The sequence below is a fragment of the Moschus berezovskii genome, chromosome 6, assembly GCF_049115385.1.
Source record: "Moschus berezovskii isolate FMDL1 chromosome 6, NW_MosBer_1.0, whole genome shotgun sequence".
NCBI classification, from domain to species: domain Eukaryota; kingdom Metazoa; phylum Chordata; class Mammalia; order Artiodactyla; family Moschidae; genus Moschus; species Moschus berezovskii.
In genome coordinates, this window is record NC_142465.1 from 35,998,462 (window position 1) to 36,024,569 (window position 26,108).

At 40.6% G+C, this 26,108-nt stretch overlaps 1 protein-coding gene across 1 annotated transcript; it reads left to right on the forward strand.

The window, feature by feature from the left end:
* The first annotated feature begins 14,331 nt into the window (after positions 1 to 14,331).
* Positions 14,332 to 15,261, forward strand: LOC129536000 (olfactory receptor 5BS1-like). The gene has a single exon (XM_055394780.2). It carries the CDS (start codon positions 14,332 to 14,334, stop codon positions 15,259 to 15,261), a length of 930 nt encoding a protein of 309 aa, XP_055250755.2.
* Positions 15,262 to 26,108: the final 10,847 nt, after the last annotated feature.

A 26,108-nucleotide genomic window follows, 5' to 3' on the forward strand; every position in this document is an offset into this window, starting at 1 on the left:
GGAATTGTTTTAGGTTATACCTGAATGGTCTAGTGGTTTTCCCCATTTTCTTCAATTTAAGTCTGAATTTGGCAATAAGGAGTTCATGATCTGAGCCACATTCAGCTCCTGATCTTGTTTTTGCTAACTGTATAGAGCTTCTCCATCTTCGGCTGCAAAGAATATAATGTTGTAGATTAATTGACCATAAATGTGTGTGTTTAATTTTGGGCTTTCTATCCTATTCCACTGATCTATATGTCTGAATTTGTGTCAGTACCATACTGTTCTGATTACAGTAACTTTGTAGTATATGCTGAAGTCAGGAAGCATGTTTCATCCAGCTCCATTATTCTTTCTCAAGATTGTTTTGGCTGTTTAGATATTCTTTCTCAAGATTGTTTTGGTTATTTTAAAATGTTGTACAAACTTTTAAAAAATTTCTTCTAGTTCTGTGAAAAATGCCCTTAGTAATTTGATAGGGATTGCCCTGAATCTGTATATTGCCTTGGGTATATGGTCATTTTAACAATATTGATTCTTCCAATCCAAGAACATGGTGTGTATTTCTAACTGTTCATTCTAACTTTATTTTATCAGCATCTTACAGTTTTCAGAGTACAGGTATTTGGCCTCCCTAACTATTAATAGGTTTTGTTGTTGTTGTTCAGTTGCTAACTCATTTCCAACTCTTTGCAACCCCATGACTGCAGCATACCAGGCTTCCCTGTCCTTTACCATCTCCCAGAGTTTGCTCAAACTAATGTCCATTGAGTTGGTGATGCCATCCAACCATCTCACCCTCTGTCCTCCCTTCTCCTTTTGCCCTTAGTCTTTCCCAGCATCAGGGTATTTTTCAATGAGTCAGCTCTTCACATCAGGTGACCAAAGTATTGGAGCTTCAGCTTCAGCCTCAGTCCTTCCAATGAATATTCAGGGTTGATTTCCTTAGGATTGACTGGTTTGATCTCCTTGCTGTCCTAGTGACTCGCTAGAGTCTTTTCCAGAACCACAATTTGAAAGCATCAATTCTTTGGTGTCAGCCTTCTTTATGGTCCAACTCTCACATCTGTACTCCTAGGTATTTTATTATTTTTGATGTAATGGTAAATGAGATAGTTTCCTTAAGTTCTCTTTCTGCTATTTGTTGTTAGTATATATACTTCCTAGAGATTTCCACATATTAATTTTGTATTCAGCAACTTTACCATGTTCACTGATGAGCTCTAGTAGTTTTCTGATGGCATCTTTAGGATTTTCTATGTATACCACCTTGTTATCTGTGAAAAGTGACAAGTTTACTTCCCCTTTTCCAATTTAGATTTTGTTTCTTTCTTTCTCTTCTTTGATTTCCATGGCTAGAACTTACAAAATTATGTTGAATAAAAGTGGTGAGAGTGGGCATCTCTTTGCCATCCTCAACATTTTGAATCAGAATGCTAATCAGGTGCAAATATCAAATTCCACTATCCAAATTTGATGTAGAATTAAAATATATTGTTTTGATGTTAAAACAACTATTAAAAAGTATTATAAGGAAATTCAGAAATATCGACTAGACCAGAGAAAAATACCCAATGTAGGAGTAATGATAAGAATACTCCGGTTGAAATGGTAATTAAATAACTTACTTAGATCCTCCTAATTTATGGAGACTAAAGATAAAAGTCCATACATGACCACGGGAAAAGACTGTGAAGAAAGCTGATCACCGAAGAATTGATGCTTTTGAACTGTGGTGTTGGAGAAGACTCTTGAGAGTCCCTTGGACTGCAAGGAGATCCAACCAGTCCATTCTAAGGGAGATCGATCCTGTGTGTTCATTGGAAGGACTCATGCTAAAGCTGAAACTGCAATACTTTGGCCACCTCAGGCGACGAGTTGACTCACTGGAAAAGACTCTGATGCTGGGAAGGGTTGGGGGCAGGAGGAGAAGGGGACGACCAAGAATGAGATGGCTGGATGGCATCACCGACTTTGTGGACATGAGTTTGGGTGAACTCCGGGAGTTGGTGATGGACAGGGAGGCCTGGCGTGCTGTGATTCATGGGGTCGCGGAGAGTCGGACACGACTGTGCGAGTGAACTGAACTGAACTGAACTGAAAGATAAAAGTCATAAGCTAAATGTGATATTCATGAGGAAGTAATAATCATCAGGGAAGTGGATTAGGGCTGCCTCCAATCTGAATGTACTCCAATTCCCAGTACAACAGCCTCTTTTTTTTTCTTAAACTAATCTGACATTTTCCTTGTCCGTTAATGACCTTAATATTGATACAAATCATATTATCGATAAAAAAGCAAGTTAGGTACCCTCCTTTTTATCCTTAAAGTGTATATTTCTTATTTTGAACATACACTAATAATTCTATAATAACAGGAAAAGAATAATATTTTAAGCAATCAGTCTTGTTTCTAATTTTACTAAAAATGTTTCTGATAATTCACTATCAGTATGAGTTTAGACGGATGTTGATTGCAGCCATGAAATTAAAAGACGCTTACTCCTTGGAAGGAAAGTTATGACCAACCTAGATAGCATATTAAAAAGCAGAGGCATTATTTTGCCAACAAAAGTCCTTCTAATCAAGGCTATGGTTTTCCCAGTGGTCATGTATGGATGTGAGAGTTGGACTGTGAAGAAAGCTGAGTGCCAAAGAATTGATGCTTTTGAACTGTGGTGCTGGAGAAGACTCTTGAGAGTCCCTTGGACTGCAAGGAGATCCAACCAATCCATTCTAAAGGAGATCAATCCTGGGTGTTCATTGGAAGGACTGATGCTAAAGCTGAAGCTCTAATACTTTGGCCACCTGATGCAAAGAGTTGACTCACTGGAAAAGACTCTGATGCTGAGAGGGATTGGGGGCAGGAGGAGAAGGGGACGACAGAGAATGAGATGGCTGGATGGCATCACTGACTCGATGGAGGTGAATTTGAGTGAACTCCAGGAGTTGGTGATGGACAGGGAGGCCTGGTGTGCTGCGATTCATGCGGTCACAAAGAGTCGAACACAAGCGACTGAACTGAACTGAACTGAACTGAACTAGCCCATATTTTTATCAAGTTACAGTGATCCTTTTTATTTTCAAAGAGATATTATCAACATAGACATTGAATTTTATAGATTTTTAAAATTTATAGCAGTCTATATCACAAGATTGTTTTAATTTGCCGGTGTCTTAATTTCAAATGAATTTTCAATATCCTGCATTTGTTGTTACCTCTTCTCATGGTTTCTGGTTTTGATACATATTTGTATGCAGATGATAGCATACATTTCCTGTATGTTTGTCTTTCCCAGTGAGCTTTTCCATTCACAATTTTCTTATTTCTAGTTCTGGGTTTTCCTTTTCCACCTACAGAAATTCTTTCAGCATTTGTTGTAAAGCTGGTTTGGTGTTGTTGAATTCTCTTAGCTATCTTCTTCTGTAAAGCTTTTAATTTCTCCATCAAATCTGAATGAGAGCCTTGTTGGGTAGGGTATTCTTAATTGTAGGTTTTTTTCCTTAAATCATTTTAAATGTAACATGCCATTAAATAATATGCCATTAATAATCCCTTCTGGCCTGCAGAGTTTCCACTGAAAAATCAGCTGATAACCTTATAGGGATTCTTTTGTATATTATTTGTTGCTTTTCTCTTGTTGTTTTTAATATTTTCTCTTTGTCTTTAATTTTTTATTAATATGTGCCTTGGCATGTTTCCCCTTGACTTTATCCTATAAAGGGATTTCTGCACTTCCTGGATTTGAGTATTTCATTTCCCGGGGAAGTTTTCAATTATTATCTCTTCAAATATTTCCTCAGGCTGTACCTCTCTTCTCATTCTTTGACCCCTGTAATATGAATGTTAGTGCATTTAATGTTGTTCCAGATGTCTCTTTGTCCTAATTTCTTTTCAATCTTTATTTATTCTATTCTGCATCAGTGATTTCCACCATTCTTTCAGTTCACCTATTCAGTCTTCTGCCATATTTATTCTGCTGTTGTTTCCTTCTAGTATATTTTTCATTTCAGTTACTGTATAGTTTAATTCTTGGTTTGTTCTTTAAATCTTGAATCTCTTTATAATTCTTGTGGGGAATTCCATGGCAGTCCAGTGGTTAGGACTCAGTACTTTCACTGCTGAGGACCTAGATTCAATCCACGGTCAGGGAATAAAGATCCCACAAGCCACAAGGCATGGCTGAAACAGCAAAAAAATAAAAGCATCTCTTGTATCTTCTGGTCTGTGCCTCCATTCTTTCCCAGCATCTTATATCATCTTCATTATCATTATTATGAATTCATTTTTCAGGCAGATTGCCTATCTCCACTTCACTTATTAGTTCTTTGGGGTTTTATCTTGTTTCTTCATATGCAACATATTTCTCTGCCATCTCATTTTGTATAACTCTTCCTGTTTGTGGACTCTGTTCCTCCGTTCCACAGATTGTATTCTTGTTTCTGGTGTCTGCCCCCTGGTGGGTGAGCTTTGTCCAGGGGCTTGTGCAGGCTTCCTGGCAAGAGGAGCTGGTGTCTGCTCACTGGTGGATAGGGCTGATTCATATACCTCTGGTGGGCAGGGCCATGGAAGATGCATGTCTAGAGGTAGCTGTGGGATCAGGACTTTAGGCATGCTGTCTGTTGATGGATGGGGCTTGGTTCACACTCTGTTGGTTGTTTGGCCCAAGCCATCCCAACGCTGGAGCCTCTGAAAGCTGTTGGGTGAGGCAGGTCTCAGTGCCAAAATGGTGACCCGTGGAAGAGCTCACACTGAGGAATATTCCCTGGTGCCTCTGCCACAATTGTCCATGCCCCCACTGTGGCCACAGCCAACCTTCACCTCCCCTCAAGTCCACAGGTAGGTCTGGCCTAGGCTCCTATGAAGTCACTGCTTTGCCCTGCATCTCAGTGCACATGAAACCTTGTGTGGAGTTTCACACAAGGGTGGAGTTCTGTTTTCCTAGTTCTATAGAATTCCTGCAATCAAACTCTGCTGGCCTTCAAATAAAATGCTCTTGGGGCTCTTTCCCTTGATGCCAGACATCCAGACTGGGGAGCCTGATGGGACTCAGAAATTTCACTCCTGTGGGAGAACCTCTGACATAGAATTATTTTCCAGTTTCTATGTCACCCAGCCAACAAGTATGGGATTTGATCACATCACAAAATTTCCCCTCCTACATATCATTGTGATTTCTTCTTTGTTTTTGGTTGTATAATAGATTTTTTGGTTGGTTCCAGTCTTTTTTTGTTGGTGGTTATTCAGAAGTTCAGGCTTCCCTTGGGGCTCAGCTGGTAAAGAATCTGCCTGCAATGTGGGGGATCTGTGTTCAATCCCTGGGCTGGAAAGATCCCCTGGAGAAGGGAAAGGTTACCCTCTCCAGTATTCTGCATGGAGAATTCCATGGACTGTATAGTTCATGGGGTTGCAAACAGTCAGATATGACTGAGCGACTTTCACTTTCACTGAGCAGTTAGTTGTGATTTTGATGTTTTGTGAGAGGAGGTGAGCTCTAGTCCCTCTACTGTACCATCTTGCCTTGTCCTTTTTGTCATACACTCAAATCATTTGCAGAGTTGCTGACTTTCACTTCATTTATTCTGTCAAACTAAAAAAATATGTATAAGTTTGACACTAACATTGTGCATCTGGATGTATTCCATGATATTTCCATGTTTTTGCTTCATTTATTTTGAAACTCAATTTTGTAGCCTTAAAAGATCATGATAGTTTTGTCTTCATTGTGGGTTACACCTCTTCTCATTATAAAATGGAACTCTTTTATAGTTTAATGTTTTTCTTTCAAGTTTACTTTCTGTGATGTTAGTAGTAGTAGTAGTTAAGTCACTAAGTCATGTCTGACTCTTGAGATTCCCATGGACTGTAGCCTACCAGACTCCTCTGTCCATGGGATTCTCCAGGCAAGAATACTGGCGTGAGTTGCCATTTCCTTCTCCCAGGGAATCTTCCCGACCCAGGAATCAAACTAGGGTCTCCTCCATTGCAGGCAGATTCTTTACCAACTGAGCTGTGATGTTAATATTTCCACCTTATTCTTTCTTTTTAGATTTCACCATGTATGTCCTTGCCTATCATGGCAGCTTTAACGTTTCTGTATCATTTTTTTTAAGCAGAATATCATTAGATTTTTGTTTCTTAAATCTATGCCTTTTTAATGAAGATACTTAAAACTTTGTATTTAATACCACTGTAATTTTTATATTCATTGTCATAAATTATGGGCTTAATTTATTCAAATGTCTTATTTGACCATTTTTGTTGTAAACTTCCTTTCTCTATTTTTATTTGTGCCATAAAAGTAGACAAAAGAGCTACAGTTTATCAAGCTATCAGCTAGCAGTGTTCTGTATACTACTACAAAAAAATCTTAATTCATTACAATAACCTTGTAAGGTACAAGTTCCCTCTTTAAAAACGAAGATGCTAAGTGTTTCTGAGGCCATTAACTTGCCTAAGATCACTTAACCAGTAAGTGATGGAGTTAGAATTGATATCCAATAGTTCTGCAGTACCAAATGAAAATTCATGACCAATCTTTTTCATTTTCTCTCCCTCCCTACTCCCTCCTCTTTGTCTTTCTCTCAGCTTCATTGTTTTATCATCTGTAGTGAACTAGAAAATATACCTTCTGATCTTCTGATTATAAAATGGTCTGCTGAGCACATGATGCAGCCTTTCTTTTAAGAAAAACATCAAAGAGTGTTTTGTAAGTGAATTTATGTATTGTTAAATCAAAAGGGTGATTACTTAGAAGACAAGAAAGTAAGTAGTTACTGAGAAACTGAAAGATCTAATGATATTAAAGAGGGAAATGGTAACTATAAAGTATGTAGGGGTGGCAGGAAAGCATCAACACAAAATAGTAGGAGTGAAAAATCAGGAAGTTTTGTGAGTGGACTAGTAGAAACCAGGAACATGGGAATGTAAAACGGTACCAACAGGAACTTTGGTCAGAGTAATGCATGAGGAAATACATATGGCATTAGACAGGCAACTGAAACTGGGTGACATGTTCCCATGTAGGAGCAGAGTTTAAGAAGAAAGAGTGCCTCCATTTGGCTAATGATGTCAGGGAAGAACAGGGAAGTAGTGGAGGCCAGAGTAATATTGTCTGGTGTACCCTATCTAGCAGGATTTTGTTTTGTTTTGTTTTTTATTTTTTTTTATTTTTTGTAATTAATTTATTTTTTTATTGGAGGCAAATTATTTTACAATATTATATTGGTTGGTTTTGCCATACATTGATATGGATTCGCCCCGGTTGTTTAGTGACTAACTTGTGTCTGACACCTTTGCAACCCCATGAACTGTAGCCTGCCAGGCTCTGCTGTCCATGGGATTTTCTGGGCAAGAATATTGGAATGGGTAGCCATTCCTTTCTCCAGGGGATCTTCCCGACCCAGGGATTAAACCTGACTCTCCTGCATTGCAGGTGGATTCTTTACCACTGAGCCACCAACCCTACTTAAATCCAATTTCTCCATAAGTGTATGGAGCACAACCCTGGAAGCTGCTGCTACTTCTCCCCAAAGTTGTGTAGTTAGGATCTTCAACTGCAAAGTTTATAATTAAAAGAGAAAAAAAAGTATACATAATACACAGACAGAAAATCCTATGTTAATAAAATGAAAATTACACTGTAAGCATAAAAGAAAAGACTCAACTAAAGAACAGGGGAACAAATTTTAATGTTTACTCCTAAAGTACTCCCAAAGTAAGTATTTCTTTGGGAAAAAACAACTCCAATTGAAATCTCAAGGGAATTTTTCAAACTACAAATCCAGTTTTGAAGTGAAATTAAAAGAAAAAACAAACAATAATATAAAATAGAAAATGTAAAAATTAGAGACTGGCACCATCACATATTCAGTTCAGTTCAGTTCAGTCGCTCAGTCGTGTCCGACTCTCCGCGACCCCATGAATCACATATTAAAGCATATTTTATACATATATTTAATCATTAAGACAGTATAGCACTACTGTAAAAACAGGCAGACCAAGGAATAGAATAGGAAACCTAGAAATAAAGCCAGTAAATACAGAAATTTAAAATAGGTTTATAAGCCCTTATCTCCAATTCCAATATCTCTAAAAATCTCTGACAACCAAGCTTTTTTTTTCCCTAAAACTAATTTGGAGGAAAACCTAGACGTTAATTGATAAGAGGCTATTTGTAGCCTTTTAAAATCCCATGTAACAGGAGCACTCAGAAGTTTCATTAGAGAAATAGCAATGTGTTTGACTACAGGGTACAGCAGAGGTGTTATATATAATATGTGTTATATTCCATATACATTTTTTTTTGAAGGATTGGGATAACATCAGAAATGGGTTAAAATCAGAAAACAAAGATCATGGCATCTGGTCCCATCACTTCATGGGAAATAGATGGGGAAACAGTGGAAACAGTGTCAGACTTTATTTTGGGGGGCTCCAAAATCACTGCGGATGCTGATTGCAGCCGTGAAATTAAAAGACGCTTACTCCTTGGAAGGAAAGTTATGACCAACCTAGATAGTATATTAAAAAGCAGAGACATTACTTTGCCAACCAAGATCCGTCTAGTCAAGGCTATGGTTTTTCCAGTGGTCATGTATGGATGTGAGAGTTAGACTGTGAAGAAAGCTGATCACCGAAGAATTGATGCTTTTGAACTGTGGTGTTGGAGAAGACTCTTGAGAGTCCCTTGGACTGCAAGGAGATCCAATCAGTCCATTCTGAAGGAGATCGATCCTGGGTGTTCATTGGAAGGACTGATGCTAAAGCTGAAACTCCAATACTTTGGCCACCTCATGCAACGAGTTGACTCACTGGAAAAGACTCTGATGCCAGGAAGGATTGGGGGTGGGAGGAGAAGGGGATGACAGAGAATGAGATGGCTGGATGGCAGTACCAACTGGATGGACAAGTTTGAGTGAACTCCGGGAGTTGGTGATGGACAGGGAGGCCTGGCGTGCTGTGATTCATGGGGTCACAAAGAGTTGGTCATGACTGAGAGACTGAACTGAACTGAACTGAACTAGATGCATGAGAGTAAAATTTTTACTAACATGGACTTTCCTTTATGTCTCAAACAAAAATTTATCTGAATCTTAGTCTTCTTACATATAGAAACCTTTAAAGGCAATTTATGTTATTATTCAAGGAAGGTCTCCAAATTCTGTTATGTTTTCAAGGCTTCTTATGGAAGAAAGGTGGTTATTAATGGTTTCTGGTCTATTTTAACTGGATAAATATAAGCAGTTTCTACATATACACTGAGTGGATAAGCTTCATGTAAAGGCGGAGCTTCAAGGAGAAGCTTCAAGGAAAGAGAGCATGGTTGCTTCAGAGAGATGCTCAAAGAAAAGGGTTAAGATGACATCCAGAGCAGAGAGAGGCACTGGCCAGAGATGAAGAAGAAGGTCCTCTCCAAGCTGGAGGGGGCAAGAGAAGACACTCCATGTGTGAGGCTTAGGGAGTTAGAGATCGCCCACAGAAAGAACAGGAACATGTCCTCTGCCAATATCAGCTGAGAGGAGTGTGAGATTAAAGGACTAGGTAACTTCAGGAGAGTAATGAAAAGACTTAACTCGTCACAGTGGGAAAAGAGTGCATACTGAGTGGAGTGGGAGTGTACTTAGAACCCCAATACTATCAGAGGCTAAAAAAGTCCTAAGAGAGACTCACACATTGGAGTTCACCTGGTCCCTAGTCCCCCATTATCAAAACCATTTAGAGCTATTGGCACTCTGCAGTCCTGTGTCCTCCTCTTGGCATGACAGGACTAGTAGCTTGCCTATCTCTGGACTGAGAACCACTTTCACTCTGGCTACTGCTGCCACTCCCAAGGCAGTGAGCTGATCCTGGCTCCCGAGGGTTCTTACTTGACACATACCTCTCCAGGGCTCAGCTGGCATAAGATTGCCAACTAGTTGATGAGGAAGAGATATAAGTTAAACAAAATTGGCAGGCTATTTTCTCAGGACTTAAGGAGAAAAATGGAGAGCAAAATGGTAAGAAAGAGTGGCAGATTCTCTTAGCTGAGACCAAAAGATTCAGAATCAACTGAATGCCAGAGGACACATTAGCATTTATCAAGAAGAGACCTTGAACATGATTCCAAACCTAGCATTGACTGTGAAATAAGTCTGCTTTGTGCAGATCCACTTGGAGCCCTCTGAAGAATACCCCCACTGCTGGAATATTTTTTGACATACTACAGCCTTATCTTGCAGGTAGTTGACAGCCTGGCTCAAAAGTTCAGAGTACATTTTGGACCCAGGAAAGCCCTGCTCAGTGAAGAGGTAAGTAAGCCAGAGAAACACCTAAGTGGTAGGACCATAACCAACAGCAGTTCTAAATTTCTTATTAGAACAGGCAGCTGAACTAGGATGGGGAAGATTATTGCTCAAAGTTGCAAAACTAAGTAGTAACTGTCCGACATGTTTGACCTCTCTAAACCCACTTGCCCATTTGGGATTTCCCTCTTCTGTTTCTTTTTGTACCAGATGTCTGGACAAGAAATACAAAAAAAAAAAAACACCTTTTTTGAGAAGGAGGATGGGTGGAGTAAAATATATATGAAGACCAAATAGGAAATTTTTCTCTATACCTCCTTGCAAAGTTCTTCTGTGTCATTTGTTTTGAAAGTTATTTCATTAGCTAAATATTTTTTCATAGAAAAAAAGGCCACTGAAAAAGCTACATCTGAATAAGAAGAGCTGTGGTGATAATAGTAGTTGGGGCTGGAAGCGGGGAGTAGTTGGGGCTGGAAGCGGGGAGTAGTTGGGGGTGGAAGCGGGGAGTAGTTGGGGCTGGAAGCGGGGAGTAGTGGGGGGGCGGAAGCGGGGAGTAGTTGGAGCTGGAAGCGGGGAGTAGTGGGGGGGCGGAAGCGGGGAGTAGTGGGGGCGGAATTGGGGAGTAGTTGGGGGCGGAAGTGGGGTGAGATGCACAAACTCAACTAGGCAGTCAGTGCCTGCGCTGCTTCAGCACCGGGACAGCATGTTTAGGCTCCAATGGGCCCAAGAACAACTCTGGAAAAATTTCACTAGAGTCTGGGATCCTGGGGATTTTGAAAGTTCATTGAGGCCTCCAGATGAGATTAAAGTGTAAGCATAGTAGCTGTTGGAAGTGTGTAAAACAATGAAGAGATTTTTTTTAAAAAGTAAATTTGCTGCTGTTTATAAGAAGGAAGAAAAGAAAAATGTTTTTTGCATCAATAAATCTTAACCCTTCATGTCCATCATCATTTACTTGATGCATCAGTGCCAGGACTTCTTCGGCTGCTTCAGGTAGGGAAACAGGGGAGGGAAAACCAGAAGGATCATCTCTACTACCCGACTCTCCCCACCTCTGTAGAGTGCTGCTTTTTTAAAGCCTGACTTGATCTTCACATTCACTCTGACTTTTTCCTTAGATTTATCTTGGAATTTTCCCTGGCCCAGAATCTCCCATCATCGTTACAAAAGGTCAGATCCCTGATGCCATATGTCTAGGAGAAGCAGGACATCTTGGTTAAGGAGAAGGTTCATACATGGTCGTTGGGTCAAACTCCCAAGGACACCTCACATTCCTGCCTGGGTTCCCAAGTTCCCTCTGGAGAAAGCATAATCTCCAAATTAGGGAAGATTTTTCTCACAAGCAAAGTTTTGTAGTGTTGCAAAGTAGAAAAACATGGCATTTGAAATTGGAGGACCTTGGACGTGAGTCCCAATTCGATGACTTTGGAAAGTCTATGGCATATGTCACAACATTTCTGACCCACAGAAATGAAGTCAGTAATATCTATGTTACAAAGTTTTATAAGGATTAAAAAAGATCAAGATTTTGTTACAGTTGTTGGCATAAATTATGCAATAAATGAATAATAGTCATTATTATTATTAAAATGCAGGTCATTAGTCAGTGTACCCAAGCAGGAGAGAGAGAATGTCTGAAGAGAATAACTAATGACAAAGTCTAGAAATCTGGTTGAGGAGAGGGAGCCAGTAAACACTTTGCCTATTTAAACAATGCATTTTGTGAAAACACAGTTTCACAGCATAAGGGAAATATTAATTAGGAAAAATATGCATAATTTTGACATACAATGGATCACAAATTTTCATTTACCATGAACTATTTCAGTCTTCTGCATTTGCAGAGGGTTTTTAAAAGCTTCAGTTCAGTTCAGTTCAGTTCAGTCGCTCAGTCGTGTCCGATTCTTTGCAACTCCATGAATTGCAGCACGCCAGGCCTCCCTGTCCATCACCAACTCCCGGAGTTCACCCAAACTCATGTCCATCGAGTTGGTGATGCCATCCAGCCATCTCATCCTCTGTCGTCCCCTTCTCCTCCTGCCCCCAATCGCTCCCAGCATCAGAGTCTTTTCTAGTGAGTCAACTCTTCACGTGAGGTGGCCAAAGTATTGGAGTTTCAGCTTTAGTATCAGTCCTTCCAATGAACACCCAGGATTGTTCTCCTTTAGAATGGACTGGTTGGATCTCCTTGCAGTCCATGGGACCGTCAAGAGTCTTCTCCAACACCACACTTCAAAAGCATCATAAGGACATGTATTTAATAGGTTTCCCAGTCAGTGATCAGCCAAGGACCCTTTGACTCTGAGTTCAATGCTTATTTCACTATTGCAGCAAATGCTGCTGAACTTTAGGCCATTTGGAGAGTCAGAGGACTAAAGAAAATAGGGCCACTTGTATCATCCCCAAACCATACTAGCTCAACCTGAAACTCTTTAAATCCCCCAGTATTTATTGTCTATCTGTGAAGCACTAGAAGGAGAGTTGGTTGTGAAGTCAGAAGCACTGCCTACTTCTGGCCCTAAGATATCTAGTTATTGTGGAAGTCATGTCACTGCTCTGTCCCACACTCTCCTCAGTCTGAAAATATGAGGTCAGATTGCATGTCGGGGTTGACATATCAAATGAGACGTATTAGGAATTTAAGCTCCATTCTTTTGAAAAGCAGCCTCCCACTAAAGGATTTCTCTGGGTATCTGTCTACTTGTTGCAACTTCTGGGGTTCAGCAGGTCTTGGATATCAGATGATGAGGAAAGGCTGGGGGAAAGCATGAGAGGATACAGATTGTGAGGGCCTGTGATCTAAGCAGTCCAGAGAGATGGTTAAGGAGGAAAGGAGGGCTAAGATAGATTTTAGCTGAGAAAGCATTGATTCTTTATTCAACAAGCGTTTATTTAGAGTCATCTAGCTGGGAGAAGGCAATGGCAACCCACTCCCGTACTCTTGCCTGGAAAATCCCATGGACGGAGGAGCCTAGTAGGATGCAGTCCATGGGGTCGCTAAGAGTCAGACACGACTGAGAGACTTCACTTTCAATTTTCACTTTCCACTTTCATGCATTGGAGAAGGAAATGGCAACCCACTCCAGTGTTCTTGCCTGGAGAATCCCAGGGACGGCAGAGCCTTGTGGGCTGCCGTCTATGGGGTCGCACAGAGTTGGACACGACTGACGAGACTTAGCAGAAGCAGCAGCAGCAGCTGGGTTTACTGGGTCTACTGCATTTCTAGGACTGTGACACTTTTCTGATCCTCTTCTCTTACTCAAAAATTATGGACTTAATTTGAATTATTGACAATTAGGGATGCATCATGGGATGAAAGGGCAGAAACCATCAAAGATCCTTTCCTGTGTAAAATATAAATTCTAACAGGGACAGATAATCTTTAATGTACTAAATCCATTATCTATATGTTAGAAGTGTTAAGTATTATTGGATGTTCACCTTTATAGGAAGTACTTAGAGTCAGGAAAAGGAAAGTTCCAATATTTAATAGGACAATAGGATAGTCAGATATTTCTGCTGCTAAGTCATTTCAGTCGTGTCCGACTCTGTGTGACCCCATAGACGGAAGCCCACCAGGCTCCCCCATCCCTGGGATTCTCCAGGCAAGAACACTGGAGTGGGTTGCCATTTCCTTCTCCAATGTGTGAAAGTGAAAAGTGAAAGTGAAGTCGCTCAGTCAGATATTTCAGTTCAGTTCAGTTCAGTCGCTCAGTCATGTCCGACTCTCCGTGACCCCATGAATCACAGCACGCCAGGCCTCCCTGTCCATCACCAACTCCCGGAGTTCACGCAAACTCATGTCCACAGAGTCGGTGATGCCATCCAGCCATCTCATTCTCTGTCGTCCCCTTCTCCTCCCGCCCCCAACCTTTCCTAGCATCAGAGTCTTTTCCAGTGAGTCAACTCGTCGACTTACCCTCAAATTCACTTTCTGGCTTAAGCTAAAAAGTGGATCTTTTATAAACTAAAAATCCTATTCCCAGAGAATGACTAAGATCATTACCCCACTAAATAAGTAAATATTTCTTTAATTTTTTTTAGGGATGAAATATCTAAGAAAGCATGAAAAATCTTAGCATTACTGATGAATTTGTGCTGCTGGGGTTGTCTACTGACCCGGATATCCAGACCATGCTCTTTGTTCTCTTCTTGGGGATTTACCTCCTGACCCTGATGGGGAACCTGATGATGATCCTGGTGATCAGGGCTGAGCCTCACCTGCACACGCCCATGTATTTCTTCCTTGGTCATTTGTCTTTCCTAGACATATGCCACTCTTCAATCACCATACCCAAGATGCTGCAGAACTTCCTGTCTCAGAGGAAAACCATTTCAGTGTGGGGATGCATCACCCAGAGTTTCTTTTTCATATTTTCTGGAGGCACTGAGAGCTGCCTGCTCTCTACTATGGCCTATGACCGCTATGCTGCCATCTGCCACCCTCTGCTCTACACTGTGATCATGAATGGACCTCTGTGCACTGCAATGGTCAGTGCAGCATGGGTGATGGGGTTTCTGAACTCACTAGTGAATAATCTTTGTACCCAGAACTTGCAGTTCTGTGGTCCCAATATCATCTCCCACTTCTGCTGTGGACTGCCCTCACTCTTCCCTCTCTCCTGCAGTGATACCATGCCTAACACCATCCTGCTAGCTGGGTCCACTGCATTTCTAGGACTTGTGACACTTCCCCCGATCCTCTTTTCTTACTCTAAAATCACTCTTGCTGTTCTGACTATCTCCTCCTCTAAAGGCCGAGGTAAGGCCTTCTCCACCTGCTCCTCCCACCTCACCGTGGTGCTCTTGTTCTATGGGACCGCTCTATTCAGGTACATCAGCCCCTCTTCAGGATCAGTCCTGGAGCGAGTTGTCTCTATACAGTATGGTGTGATCACATCCTTGATAAACCCCCTCATTTACAGCTTTAAGAACCAGGAGGTGAAGGCAGCTCTGCAGAGGATACTGAGGCAGCAAATATGTGTCTCAGTGTAAGAGATGGCAAGGGGAACTTTCTTCTACAAGAGAAGTGATCTCCAAAAGAAGAAAACTTTGTAAACTTAGAGCTCCTATGAAACTTGATTTTTAAAATAGCTAATTATGTTTGTTTCTTATTCAAAGTGAAAAGACTTCCAAAAGCTGAGAGAACTATAGTCAGAGAAGTATTTGACCCATCCTGCATCTGAGGGAAAAGGTTCAGAGACATCAGCTCCTTCCATAGCCTTTGGAGACTAATCCAGGACAGTGACTTCACTACAGTTTAGGAGGCAGAACAAGGACCAAGCTCTCTGAGCCCAGGAATTTACCTATGGAGTTACCAAAGGGACCCTTTAGTAGAAGGGCAAAGAATGAGTAACCTCGACAGATCTAACGTTCCAGAATAGACAGTTCCTACCTTTTGTTTACCGGACCTGGTGGCACCATGGGCATTAAATGGCAATGTGTGCCTGCAAATCATCAAAGAACAGTGAAAGCAAAGAATGAACATTACATCTATGAGCAAATGAATGGATAAAGAAAATGTGGTCAGTCTTACAGTGGAGTGTTATTCAGTTTATGAAACAAGGAAAGTCTGCAATGTGTGATGACATAGATGAATGTTGAAGATATTGAGTTAAGTGAGAAAAGCCAATTACAGAAGAGGAAAACTGCTCATTTCTGCTTAGATGAGGTATCTAAAGAGGTCCACTTCATAGAAGCAGAAAATAGAATGGTGGTTTCCAGGGCCTGGGGAAAGGGGGTTGGGAAACTCAGCGGACATAGAGTATCAGTCATGCAAGATAAAAAAGAGATCCATTGCACTGTAATGTGCATATAATTAACAGTAGTACATATAAAAACTTAAGAGGGTAAAATCTATGTTGTGTGTTTTTATCACAATAAAAAATAAATTAGAATGAACATATAATTACACTAAATATCAGTATTGCATTTTGCAACCTCTTGTCTGAAGACACACTTCATTTTAAAACATATCATCATATTGTATATATATATATGTATATATATATATACACACACACCTATGGATACATACACATACACATATGGAAGCCAGACAAACCCATTAGGAGTAGCATAATGTAGTTTAAAACATTAAGAGAGCATTATTTTTATTGGACATAAATCAACGAAGTTAGAACACTCCCTAACACCACACACAAAAAATAGACTCAAAGTGGCTAAAGACTTAAATTATGACACCGTGTGTGTGTGTTCGCTGATCAGTCATGTCCAATTTTTTGAGACCCCATGGACTGTAGCCTGCCAGGCTCCTATACCAAGGAATTATCCAGGCAAGAATACTGAAGTGGGTAGCCATTACCTTCTCCAGGGATCTTCCCGACCTAGGGATCAAACTCAGGTCTCCTGCATTGCAGGCAGATTTTTTATCATCTGAGCCACCTGGGACACCATAAAACTTCCAAATGAGATCTCAGGCAAAACATTCTCTGACATACATCATACTGTATTTTCTTAGGTCAGTCTCCCAAGACAAAAGAATTAAAAGCAAAAGTAAATAAATGGGACCTAGTTAAACTTACAAGCTTTTGCATAGCAAAGGAAATCAGGAACAAACAAAAAGACAATCTATGGAGTAGGAGAAAATATTTTCTAATGATCAACCAGCAAGGGTTTAACTTCCAAAATATACTACAAACAACTTATACAACTTAATATAAAAATCCAACCCAATTAAAAAGTTGGAAGAAGCCCTAAATAGACATTTATCCAAAGGAGACATATAGATGGCCAACAGGCACATGAAAAAATGCTCAACATTGCTAATGATTAGAGAAATGCAAATATAAACTTCACTGAGTATCACCTCACACCAGTTAATGGCCCTTATCAAGTAAGTTCTGGAGAGGGTGTGGAAAAAGGGAATCTTCCTACAGTGTGGATAGCAATGTAAACTGATATGGCCACTAAGGAGAACAGTATGGAAGTTCCTTATAAAACTAAAATAAAGTTATCATATGATCCAGCAGTCCCACTCCTGGACATATATCTATCTGGAAAAGATGAAAATGCTAATTCAAAAAGATACATGTACCTCAGGGTTCATAGCAGCACTATTTACAATAGCTAAAACATGGAAACAACCTAATGGTCCAACAGCAGATGAATAGATAAAGGAGATGTATTATACATAAACAATGGAATATGATTCAGCTGTTGAATGACATAAGGCAATCTGCAGAAATATGGATGCACTCAGAGGGCATGAAATGTGAAATACATCAGACTGAGAAAGACAAATACTGTATGGTATCACTGTATGTGAAATGTAAAATATATGACCTCTGAATATAACAGAAAAGCAGCAGACTCACAGATATAGAGAACAAAATAGTGTTTACCAACGGGGAGAGAAAAGGGAGAGAGACAATATACCAGTAGGGGATTAAAAGGTACACACTCTTAGGTAAACAGTCAGCTACAAAGATATAACGTACAACACAAGGAATAGGGAAAATATTTTATAAGTGGAATATAACCTTTAACCAATGTGAATCACTATTATACACATGTAATTTATGTATCATACTTTACATTACAGTAAAATGTTTCAGTTCAGTTCAGTTCAGTCGCTCAGTCCTGTCTGACGTTTACTAAAAGAATAAAATTAAAATTGAAAAAAGAAAAAATGCTCTGACAATTCATTGTTAGTATGTTAGATATCAACATATAGCCCATATTTTATCAAGTTATACCTATCCATTTTTACTTACAAAGTGAAAGTGAAGTGGAAGTCGCTCAGTTGTGTCCGACTCTTTGCAACCCAATGGACTATACAGTTCATGGAATTCTCCAGGCCAGAATACTGGAGTGCATAGCTATTCCCTTCTCCAGCGAATTAGCCCAACCCAGGGATTGAACCCAGGTTTCCTGTATTGCAGGCAGATTCTTTACTGCTGAGCCACCAGGGAAGCCATATTTATAAAGGAAATGGCAACCCACTCCAGTGTTCTTGCCTGGAGAATCCCAGGGACAGGGGAGCCTGGTGGGCTTCCGTCTATGGGGTCACACAGAGTCGGACACGACTGAAGTGACTTAGCAGCAGCAGCAGCAGCAGCACTATCAAAATAATTTGAATATTGTAAAGTAGATTTTCATCACTTATTGAGATTATTACATGTCTTCTTATTGGATAAACTGTAAATTTTCCTAACATTAAGTGATTGTTACACTCATGAGAAAACACATTCATGGATATATCTTTTCATATTCCATTAAATTATTTCTATTGGGGAAGTGTTCATATACACATATATAATTAAAGGTGATTGTTATTTAGGTGTTAATATGAAGACTGTGTTATCCCAGTCATTGTATGCTGAAATCTTTTGTAATTTTGTTGGCTTTCACTTCATTTCATTTGCCCAAGATTTAAAAAAATATGTGTAAGTTTCCCACCATCATTTTTCCTTTGGCTATATTTCATGCTTTTGCTGTTTGTTTCCATGTTTTTGCTGCCTTCATTTTGAAACTGGGTTTTGTACCCTTAAAGTTCATGATAGCTTTGTCTTCATTCTGGGTTATACCTCTTTTCTTTATAAAGTGTAGCTTTTTTTAAAACTTTAATATTTTTTTCTTTAATTTCCACTTTTTGTGATGTTAATATATACACTTGTTTGGAGCTTGTGGGTTAGTGAATCATGGCAGCTCTGAGAGGGCAAGGAAGCTCACACCAGTACGCATAGCCTTGCCAGAGCATATTTTACCATCAACCTCTTCCCACAAGCCACAAAGCTCTATCTACCTGTCAGCACTGGGTGGAGGTGGGCGTCCTCTCCCATTATGCCTTAGCTAGCACCTTTGGCCACTTGCTCACAAGAAGCCTATCTTTATTTCTAAAATGATGGAGTGGAGAGTTGGAGACAATAGCAGAGTGGAAAGACTTGAGTTCACCTCTTCTCCCCAAGACAAGAAAATCAAAATTAATTGAGCAACAACGATCAACAGAAAAGACTGTAACCTACCAAAAGAGATATGCTACATCAAAAGACAGTGGAAAAGCCACAAGGGACTTCCCTGGTAGCCCAGTGCTTAAGGCTCCACACTTCCACTAGAGGGATGTGAATTTGATTCCTGGTCAGGGAAATAAGATCTCACATCCCACATTCCATGTGATGTGGCTAAAAAATAATAGTAAATAAATAACAACAAAGTGTTGCTTTATTTTTAAGAAAAGAAACCATGAGATAGTAGGTGGGGTAGTCATGATATCGGAGAAGGCAATGGCACCCCACTCCAGTACTCTTGCCTGGAGAATCCCAGGGATGGGGGAGCCTGGTGGGCTTCCGTCTATGGGGTCGCACACAGTCGTACACCTCTGAAGTGACTTAGCAGCAGCAGCAGCGGCAGCAGTCACGATACAATCAAATCCCATACCAGTTCACAAACTGAAAAATAATTATATCGTAGAAGTTCTGCCATAGAAGTGAGTTCTGAGCCCTCAGCCTTGGGGTCTGGCACTGGGAGGAAGGATCCCAAGAAAAGCAAGCTTTGAAGACCAGCAGGGCTTCATTGCAGGAACTCCATGGGACTAGGGGAAATGAAAACTCCACTCTTGGAGGGTATACATAAACTCTCATGTGCACCAGGACCCACGGAAAAAGCAGTGAATATTAGCCTTCATAGGAGCCTGGGCAGGACCTACCTGAGGTCTTGGAGGGCCTCCTAGGGAAGTGGGGGTTGGCTGTGGCACACTATGGGGACAAGGACACTGAAGATGAAGGTACCAGTGAGTATTCATTGGTGTGAGCTCTCCTAGAGGCTTCCATTTTGATACCAAGACCTGGCCCCATCCAACAGCCTGTAAGTTACACAGCTGGGACACCTCACGCCAACCAACCAACAAGGCAGGGGCACAGCACCACTCATCAGCAGACAGACTGCTTAAAGTCTTTTAGAACTATAGCCACTTCTACACATATCCCTTAACAATACCAAGCCCATCAGAGAGACAAGACTCAGCCCCACCCACCAGTGGGAAGATACAAATCTCTCCTATCAGGAAGCCTTCACAAGCCTCTTAGACCAGCCTCACCTAAGCAGGGGGCAGTCACAAGAAACAAGAGGACCTACAGTCATGCAGCCTGTGGAATGGAGACTGCAATCACAGGAAATTAGAAAACATAAGACAGCAGAGGAATATATGACAGATGAAGGAACAAAATAACCTCCTAGAAAAACAACTAAGTGAGGTGGAGATAAGCAATCTATTTGAAAAAGAATTCAAGCTAATGATAATAAAAATGATACAGAATCTCAGAAAAAGAAGAGAGGCACAGACCAAAAGATAGAAGAAATATTTAACAAAGAGCTAAGAGATATGAAGAGCAAACAGTTGAACAATAGAATAGCTGAAATGAAAAATACACTAGGAGAAATCATTAGCAGAGTAAAGAGGCAGAAAAAGGCATAAGTGAGCTGGGAGATAGATTGGTGAAAATAACTTCAATGAACAGAATAAAGAAAAAAGAATGAAAGAAATGAGACAGTTTGAGAAACCTCTGGAACAGCATTAACACATCAACATTCTCATTTTAGGGGTCCCAGTAGAAGAGAATTTAAAAAGGCCTGAGAAAATATTTGAACAGATAATAGCTGAAAACTTTTTTAACATGGGAAAGGAAACAGTCACCAAAGTCCAGGAAGCAGAGTCCCATACAAGATAAATAAAAGAAGGAACATGCCAAAACAAATATTAATCAAAATTGACAAAAATTAAGGAAGAGAAAATGTTAAAAGTAACAGGGAAAAGCAACAAATAATATACAAGGTAATCACCATAAGGTTAAACTCTTCAGGCCAGAAGATAGTGGTAGAATATATTTAAGGTAATAAGAGAGAAAAACCTAAAACCAAGAAAACTCCAGCCTCCAAGGCTCTTGTTTAGATACAACGGAAAAATTAACAGGTTTACAGGCAAGTTGGACTGTAAAGAAAGCTGATCACTGAAGAATTGATGCTTTTGAACTGTGGTGCTGGAGAAGACTCTTGAGAGTCCCTTGGACTGCAAGGAGATCCAACCAGTCCATTCTAGAGGAGATCAATCCTGGGTGTTCATTGGAAGGACTGATGCTAAAACTGAAACTCCAATACTTTGGCCATGTCATGCAACGAGTTGACTCACTGGAAAAGACTCTGATGCTGGGAAAGGTTGGGGGCGTGAGGAGAAGGGGACGACAGAGAATGAGATGGCTGGATGGCATCACCGACTCGATGGACATGAGTTTGAGTGAACTCCGGGAGTTGGTGATGGACAGGGAGGCCTGGCGTGCTGTGATTCATGGGGTCGCAAAGAGTCGGACACGACTGAGCGACTGAACTGAACTGAACTGAAAAGCTTGTAGAATTTAGCAGCACCAAACCATCTTTTACCACAAATGCCAAAAGAACTACTCTAAACCAAAAAGAAAAGGCGACAACTAGAAACAAGAAAATCACAAATAAAAAAGCTCACCTGTCAAGGTGAAGATATAGTAAAGATCTTTAGTAAAGATACAATAAAGATAAGAAATCATCTACACACAAATATGTACCAAAATCAGGAGCCATGAGTAGAGTCCAAATGCAGGATAGTGGAAATGCATTTGAAATTAAGAGACCAGCAAGCTGAAATGATCTTATACATAGACTGGTATATCAAAATAGTGGTAACCACAAACCAAAAACCTATGATAACACACACACACACACACACACCAAAAAAAATAAAATAAATAAAGTAGTTCAAGCACAACATTATAGACAGACATCACATCACAAGAGAACAACAACAAAATCTAAAAATATCAAAGCAATTAACAAGAGGACAATAAGAACATGCATATTTGTAATTACTTTAAATGTAAATGTATTAAATGGCTCAGAGGTTAAAGTGTCTGCCTGCAATGCAGGAGACCTGGGTTCGATCCCTGGGTTGGGAAGATCTCCTGGAGAAGGAAATGGCAACCCACTCCAGAATTCTTGCCTGGAGAATCCCATGGATGGAGGAGCCTGGTGGACTACAGTCCACGGGTTCACAAAGAGTCGGACATGACTGAGCGACTTCACTTCACTTCACCAAAAGACGTAGACTGGCTGAATGGATACAAAAACAATATCAATACAAGATCAATACAAAATCAAACAAGAAGGATAACAAAAAAATCCATATATTTTCTTTTCTACAAAGGATGTAGTTCAGGTCTAGGGACACATACAGGATGGATAAAGGTATTCCATGCAAATGGAATGGAAAAGAGAACTAGAGTGGCAATACTCATATAAGAAAAACTTATATAATTTAAAATAAAGACTTATAAGAGGTAAAGAAGGATGGTACATCATGATCAAGGGATCAATCAGAGAAGAAGCTATAACAATTGTAAATATAATACACTCAACATAGTACCACCTCAATACATAAAGCAAATGATAAAGCATTGAAAGGGAAAATCTACAGTAACCCAATAATAAGGCAGGCTTTAACACACCACCTACATCAAAGGATATCATCCAGACAGAAAATCAGTAAGGAAACCCAGGCCTTAACCCAGTTTTGAATAGGGGATTTTTGCAGAAACTAGCACTTGTGACCAGCAATTTGAAATGTAAGTGAATATTGATACATTTTTGGCCAAAAACATTCAGGTAACAAAAAACATGTTATTATGTCTCTGGACAATAATTTGTTAAATGATACATTAGACTACTTGGATTTAATTGATATTTATAGAGCATTCCATCAAAAGCAGCAGAACATATTCTCTCAAGTTCACATGGGACATTCTTCAGGATAGATCACATGCTGGGACACAAAGCAAGCCTTGGTAATTTAAGAAAATTGAAATCAGGGCACTCCCAAGATGACAGAGGGATAGGATAGGAAGACACTTTCTCCCCCCACAAATTCATCAAAAGATCATTTGAATGTGGAGCAACTTCCACAAAACAACTTCTGAACGCTGGTGGAGGACATCAGACATTCAGAAAAGCAGCCCAATCTCTTCAAAAGGAAGTAGGACAAAATATAAAAGACAAAAACAGAGACAAAGTATTTATGGATGGAGACAGGTCCCGGGGAGGGAGTTGTGGAGGAAGAGAAGTTTCCACACAATAGGAAACCCTCTCACAGGCAGGTCAGTGGGGAGCTTTGGAATATTGCTCAGAGAGCAGCATAACTGGAAAAAATTTTTAAAACCACAGAAAAATTTAATAGCATTGAAACATGTATATTATCATAAGGTGAAACAAATTGCCAGTCCAGGTTTGATGCATGATATAGGATGCTCAGGGTTGGTGTACTGGGATGAACCGAGGGATGGGATGGGGAGGGAGGTGGGAGGGGGATTCAAGATGGGGAACACATGTACACCCGGGGCAGATTCATGTCAATGTATGGCAAAACAAATACAATAATGTAAAGTAATTAGCCTCCAATTAAAATAAATTAAATTTAAAAATAAAATAAAAAACCATAACTGCAATTACAGACTGAAATTGAGGGCATGGAATTTCTTCTTTCAGTGGAGAAGTGGCTCAGATGCTCAGGTCTGCCAGCAGCGAGTGGGGGCTGGGCAGGGAAGTGAAAGCTGTGTAATCAGTCCTTGGGTAAAGACTGGGCTTGAATGCCCTGAGGACAATATGAAGGGGCTAACATGACATAGCATTCAAACGGTGGGAACACTAGAGAGACAATAATAATAATAATAATAGGACCTTTCCTGTGAGAAAGCTCTAACACTGTGCAGTGACCCAGGTGCGCTCACGGAGCAAAGGATTGCTCCCTAGTTAACACCAAAGAAGAGAAATTCAGCTGCCATTTAGGGCCCTCCCTCCTTAGAGGCAGAGAGGCAGGTGTGTCACAACCAGAGCCAGAAGGCATGGGGCCACTACAATCTCAGCCCAGAGACTGCATTTTCCACCAAACTGAGCAGGCTGCCAGTTATTCACGTCTATCTAGGATCATGGATGCTTCATATCAGCCAGGAGTGTCACAGCCTGAGATCAGCACCCCAGAGGAGACAATGGCACACCTGAGATGATGCCCTCACGGTGCACCCAGGAAACAGAGTGGCCAGGGAGGTGCATAAGATGCACGGCCCACCTGGGACAGTGTGCTCACCATGCACCCAGTCACCTGAGTGGCTTGGACCTGGGAAGGGCACAAAATGCACAGCCCATCTGGGTCTGTGCCCTTGCAGAGCACCTGAGAGCCTGAGAAGCTTAGACCTGGGAAGTGCATAAAATGCAGGGCCCACTTGGCACAGTGCCCTTATAGAGCACCCTGGACCCTGAGCAGTGTGGACCTGGGAAGTACACACTGCCTTGGGTTTTGGCAAAACCAGTATTGTCCATACACTGCGACATTCCCCACACATGCCAGTGGTATTTGTTTGCAGCGTCTCTCCCTCTCCACATCACAACTGAACAAGTAGGCCTGAATAAGTGCTCACCTTCACCCCCTCATGTCAGTGCAGAAATTAGACACTGAAGAGACCTGAAAGCAGAGGAAGCCAAAAATAAGCAAAGAAGGGGGAATCACCCTGGAAGTGACAGGTGCAACAGATTGAAACCCTGCAGTTAATGCTGAGACTGTGCATTTGAGTGGAAACTATAGACTTTGAGAACAACTACAACCCGGAACAATGGACTGTCTGTCACTGAACTGACCCCACACTGCCCACAACAGCTCCAGAAAAATTCCTAGATATATTTTTACTATTATCACTTTTAAATTTTTAAAAAATTTAGTTCTTTACTACTCCCTTAACTTTCATTTTTATAGCCTATTACCTTTCCTTAATAAAACCCTATTTTTAAAAACAAACTTCATATATATTTTTAAATTTTTTTATATTTGTTATCAGTTTTGTACCTTTAAGAATCTAATCTTCAGTGTCCATTTTCAGTTAGGGATTTGATTACTGGCTTGATTGATCTCTCCCCTTTTGATTCTCTCTTTTCTCCTCCTGGGCACCTCTATCTCCCTGCTTCCCCTGCACTTCTCTGTATAACTCTGTGAATCTCTCTGGGTGTTCCTGGCTGTGGTGAGATGATTCATCATTAACTTAGGGGCTTTATCTTCTGTGCTGTATGAGTGACGAAGTCTTGAGGCTACTGTAATAGAGGGACCAAAACCCAGAGGCAGGAGGCTCAACTCCAGAACTTGAGAATATCGAGAACTCCTGACCCCGGGAAACATTAATAGACAAGAGCCCACCCAAAAGTCTCCATATCAACACTGAAACCAAGCTTCACCCAAGAGCCAGCAAATTCCAGTGCAAGACACACCACACTAATTCTCCAGCAAAATAGGAATACAACCCTGAACATTAAAAGACAGGCTGCCCAAAGCCATACCAAATCCATCGATACCCCAAAACTCACTACTAGACACTTCATTGCACTCCAGAGAGAAGAGATCTAGCTACAGCCACCAGAACACACACAGAAGTTCCCACAACCAGGAAACCATGACAAACCACTGGTCCAACACCACCCTCCTGGAGTAAACTTCATAATTAGGAGGAACCATGACTTAGCAGCAGCAGCAGCAGCATGACCTTCTAGCCTGCAGAAAGCGCACTCCAAACATAGCAACCTAAACAAAATGAAAAGGTACAGAAATATCCAACAGGTGAAGGAACATGATAAAAACTGACAAGACCAAACAAAAGAGTAGGAGATAGGCAGTCTACTGAAAAAGAATACAGAATAATGATAGTAAAGATGATCCAAAATCTTGAAAACAAAATGGAATTACAGATAAATAGACTAGAGACACAGATTGAGAAGATGCAAAAAATGTTTAACAAGCACCTAGAAAAATAAGAAACATCAAT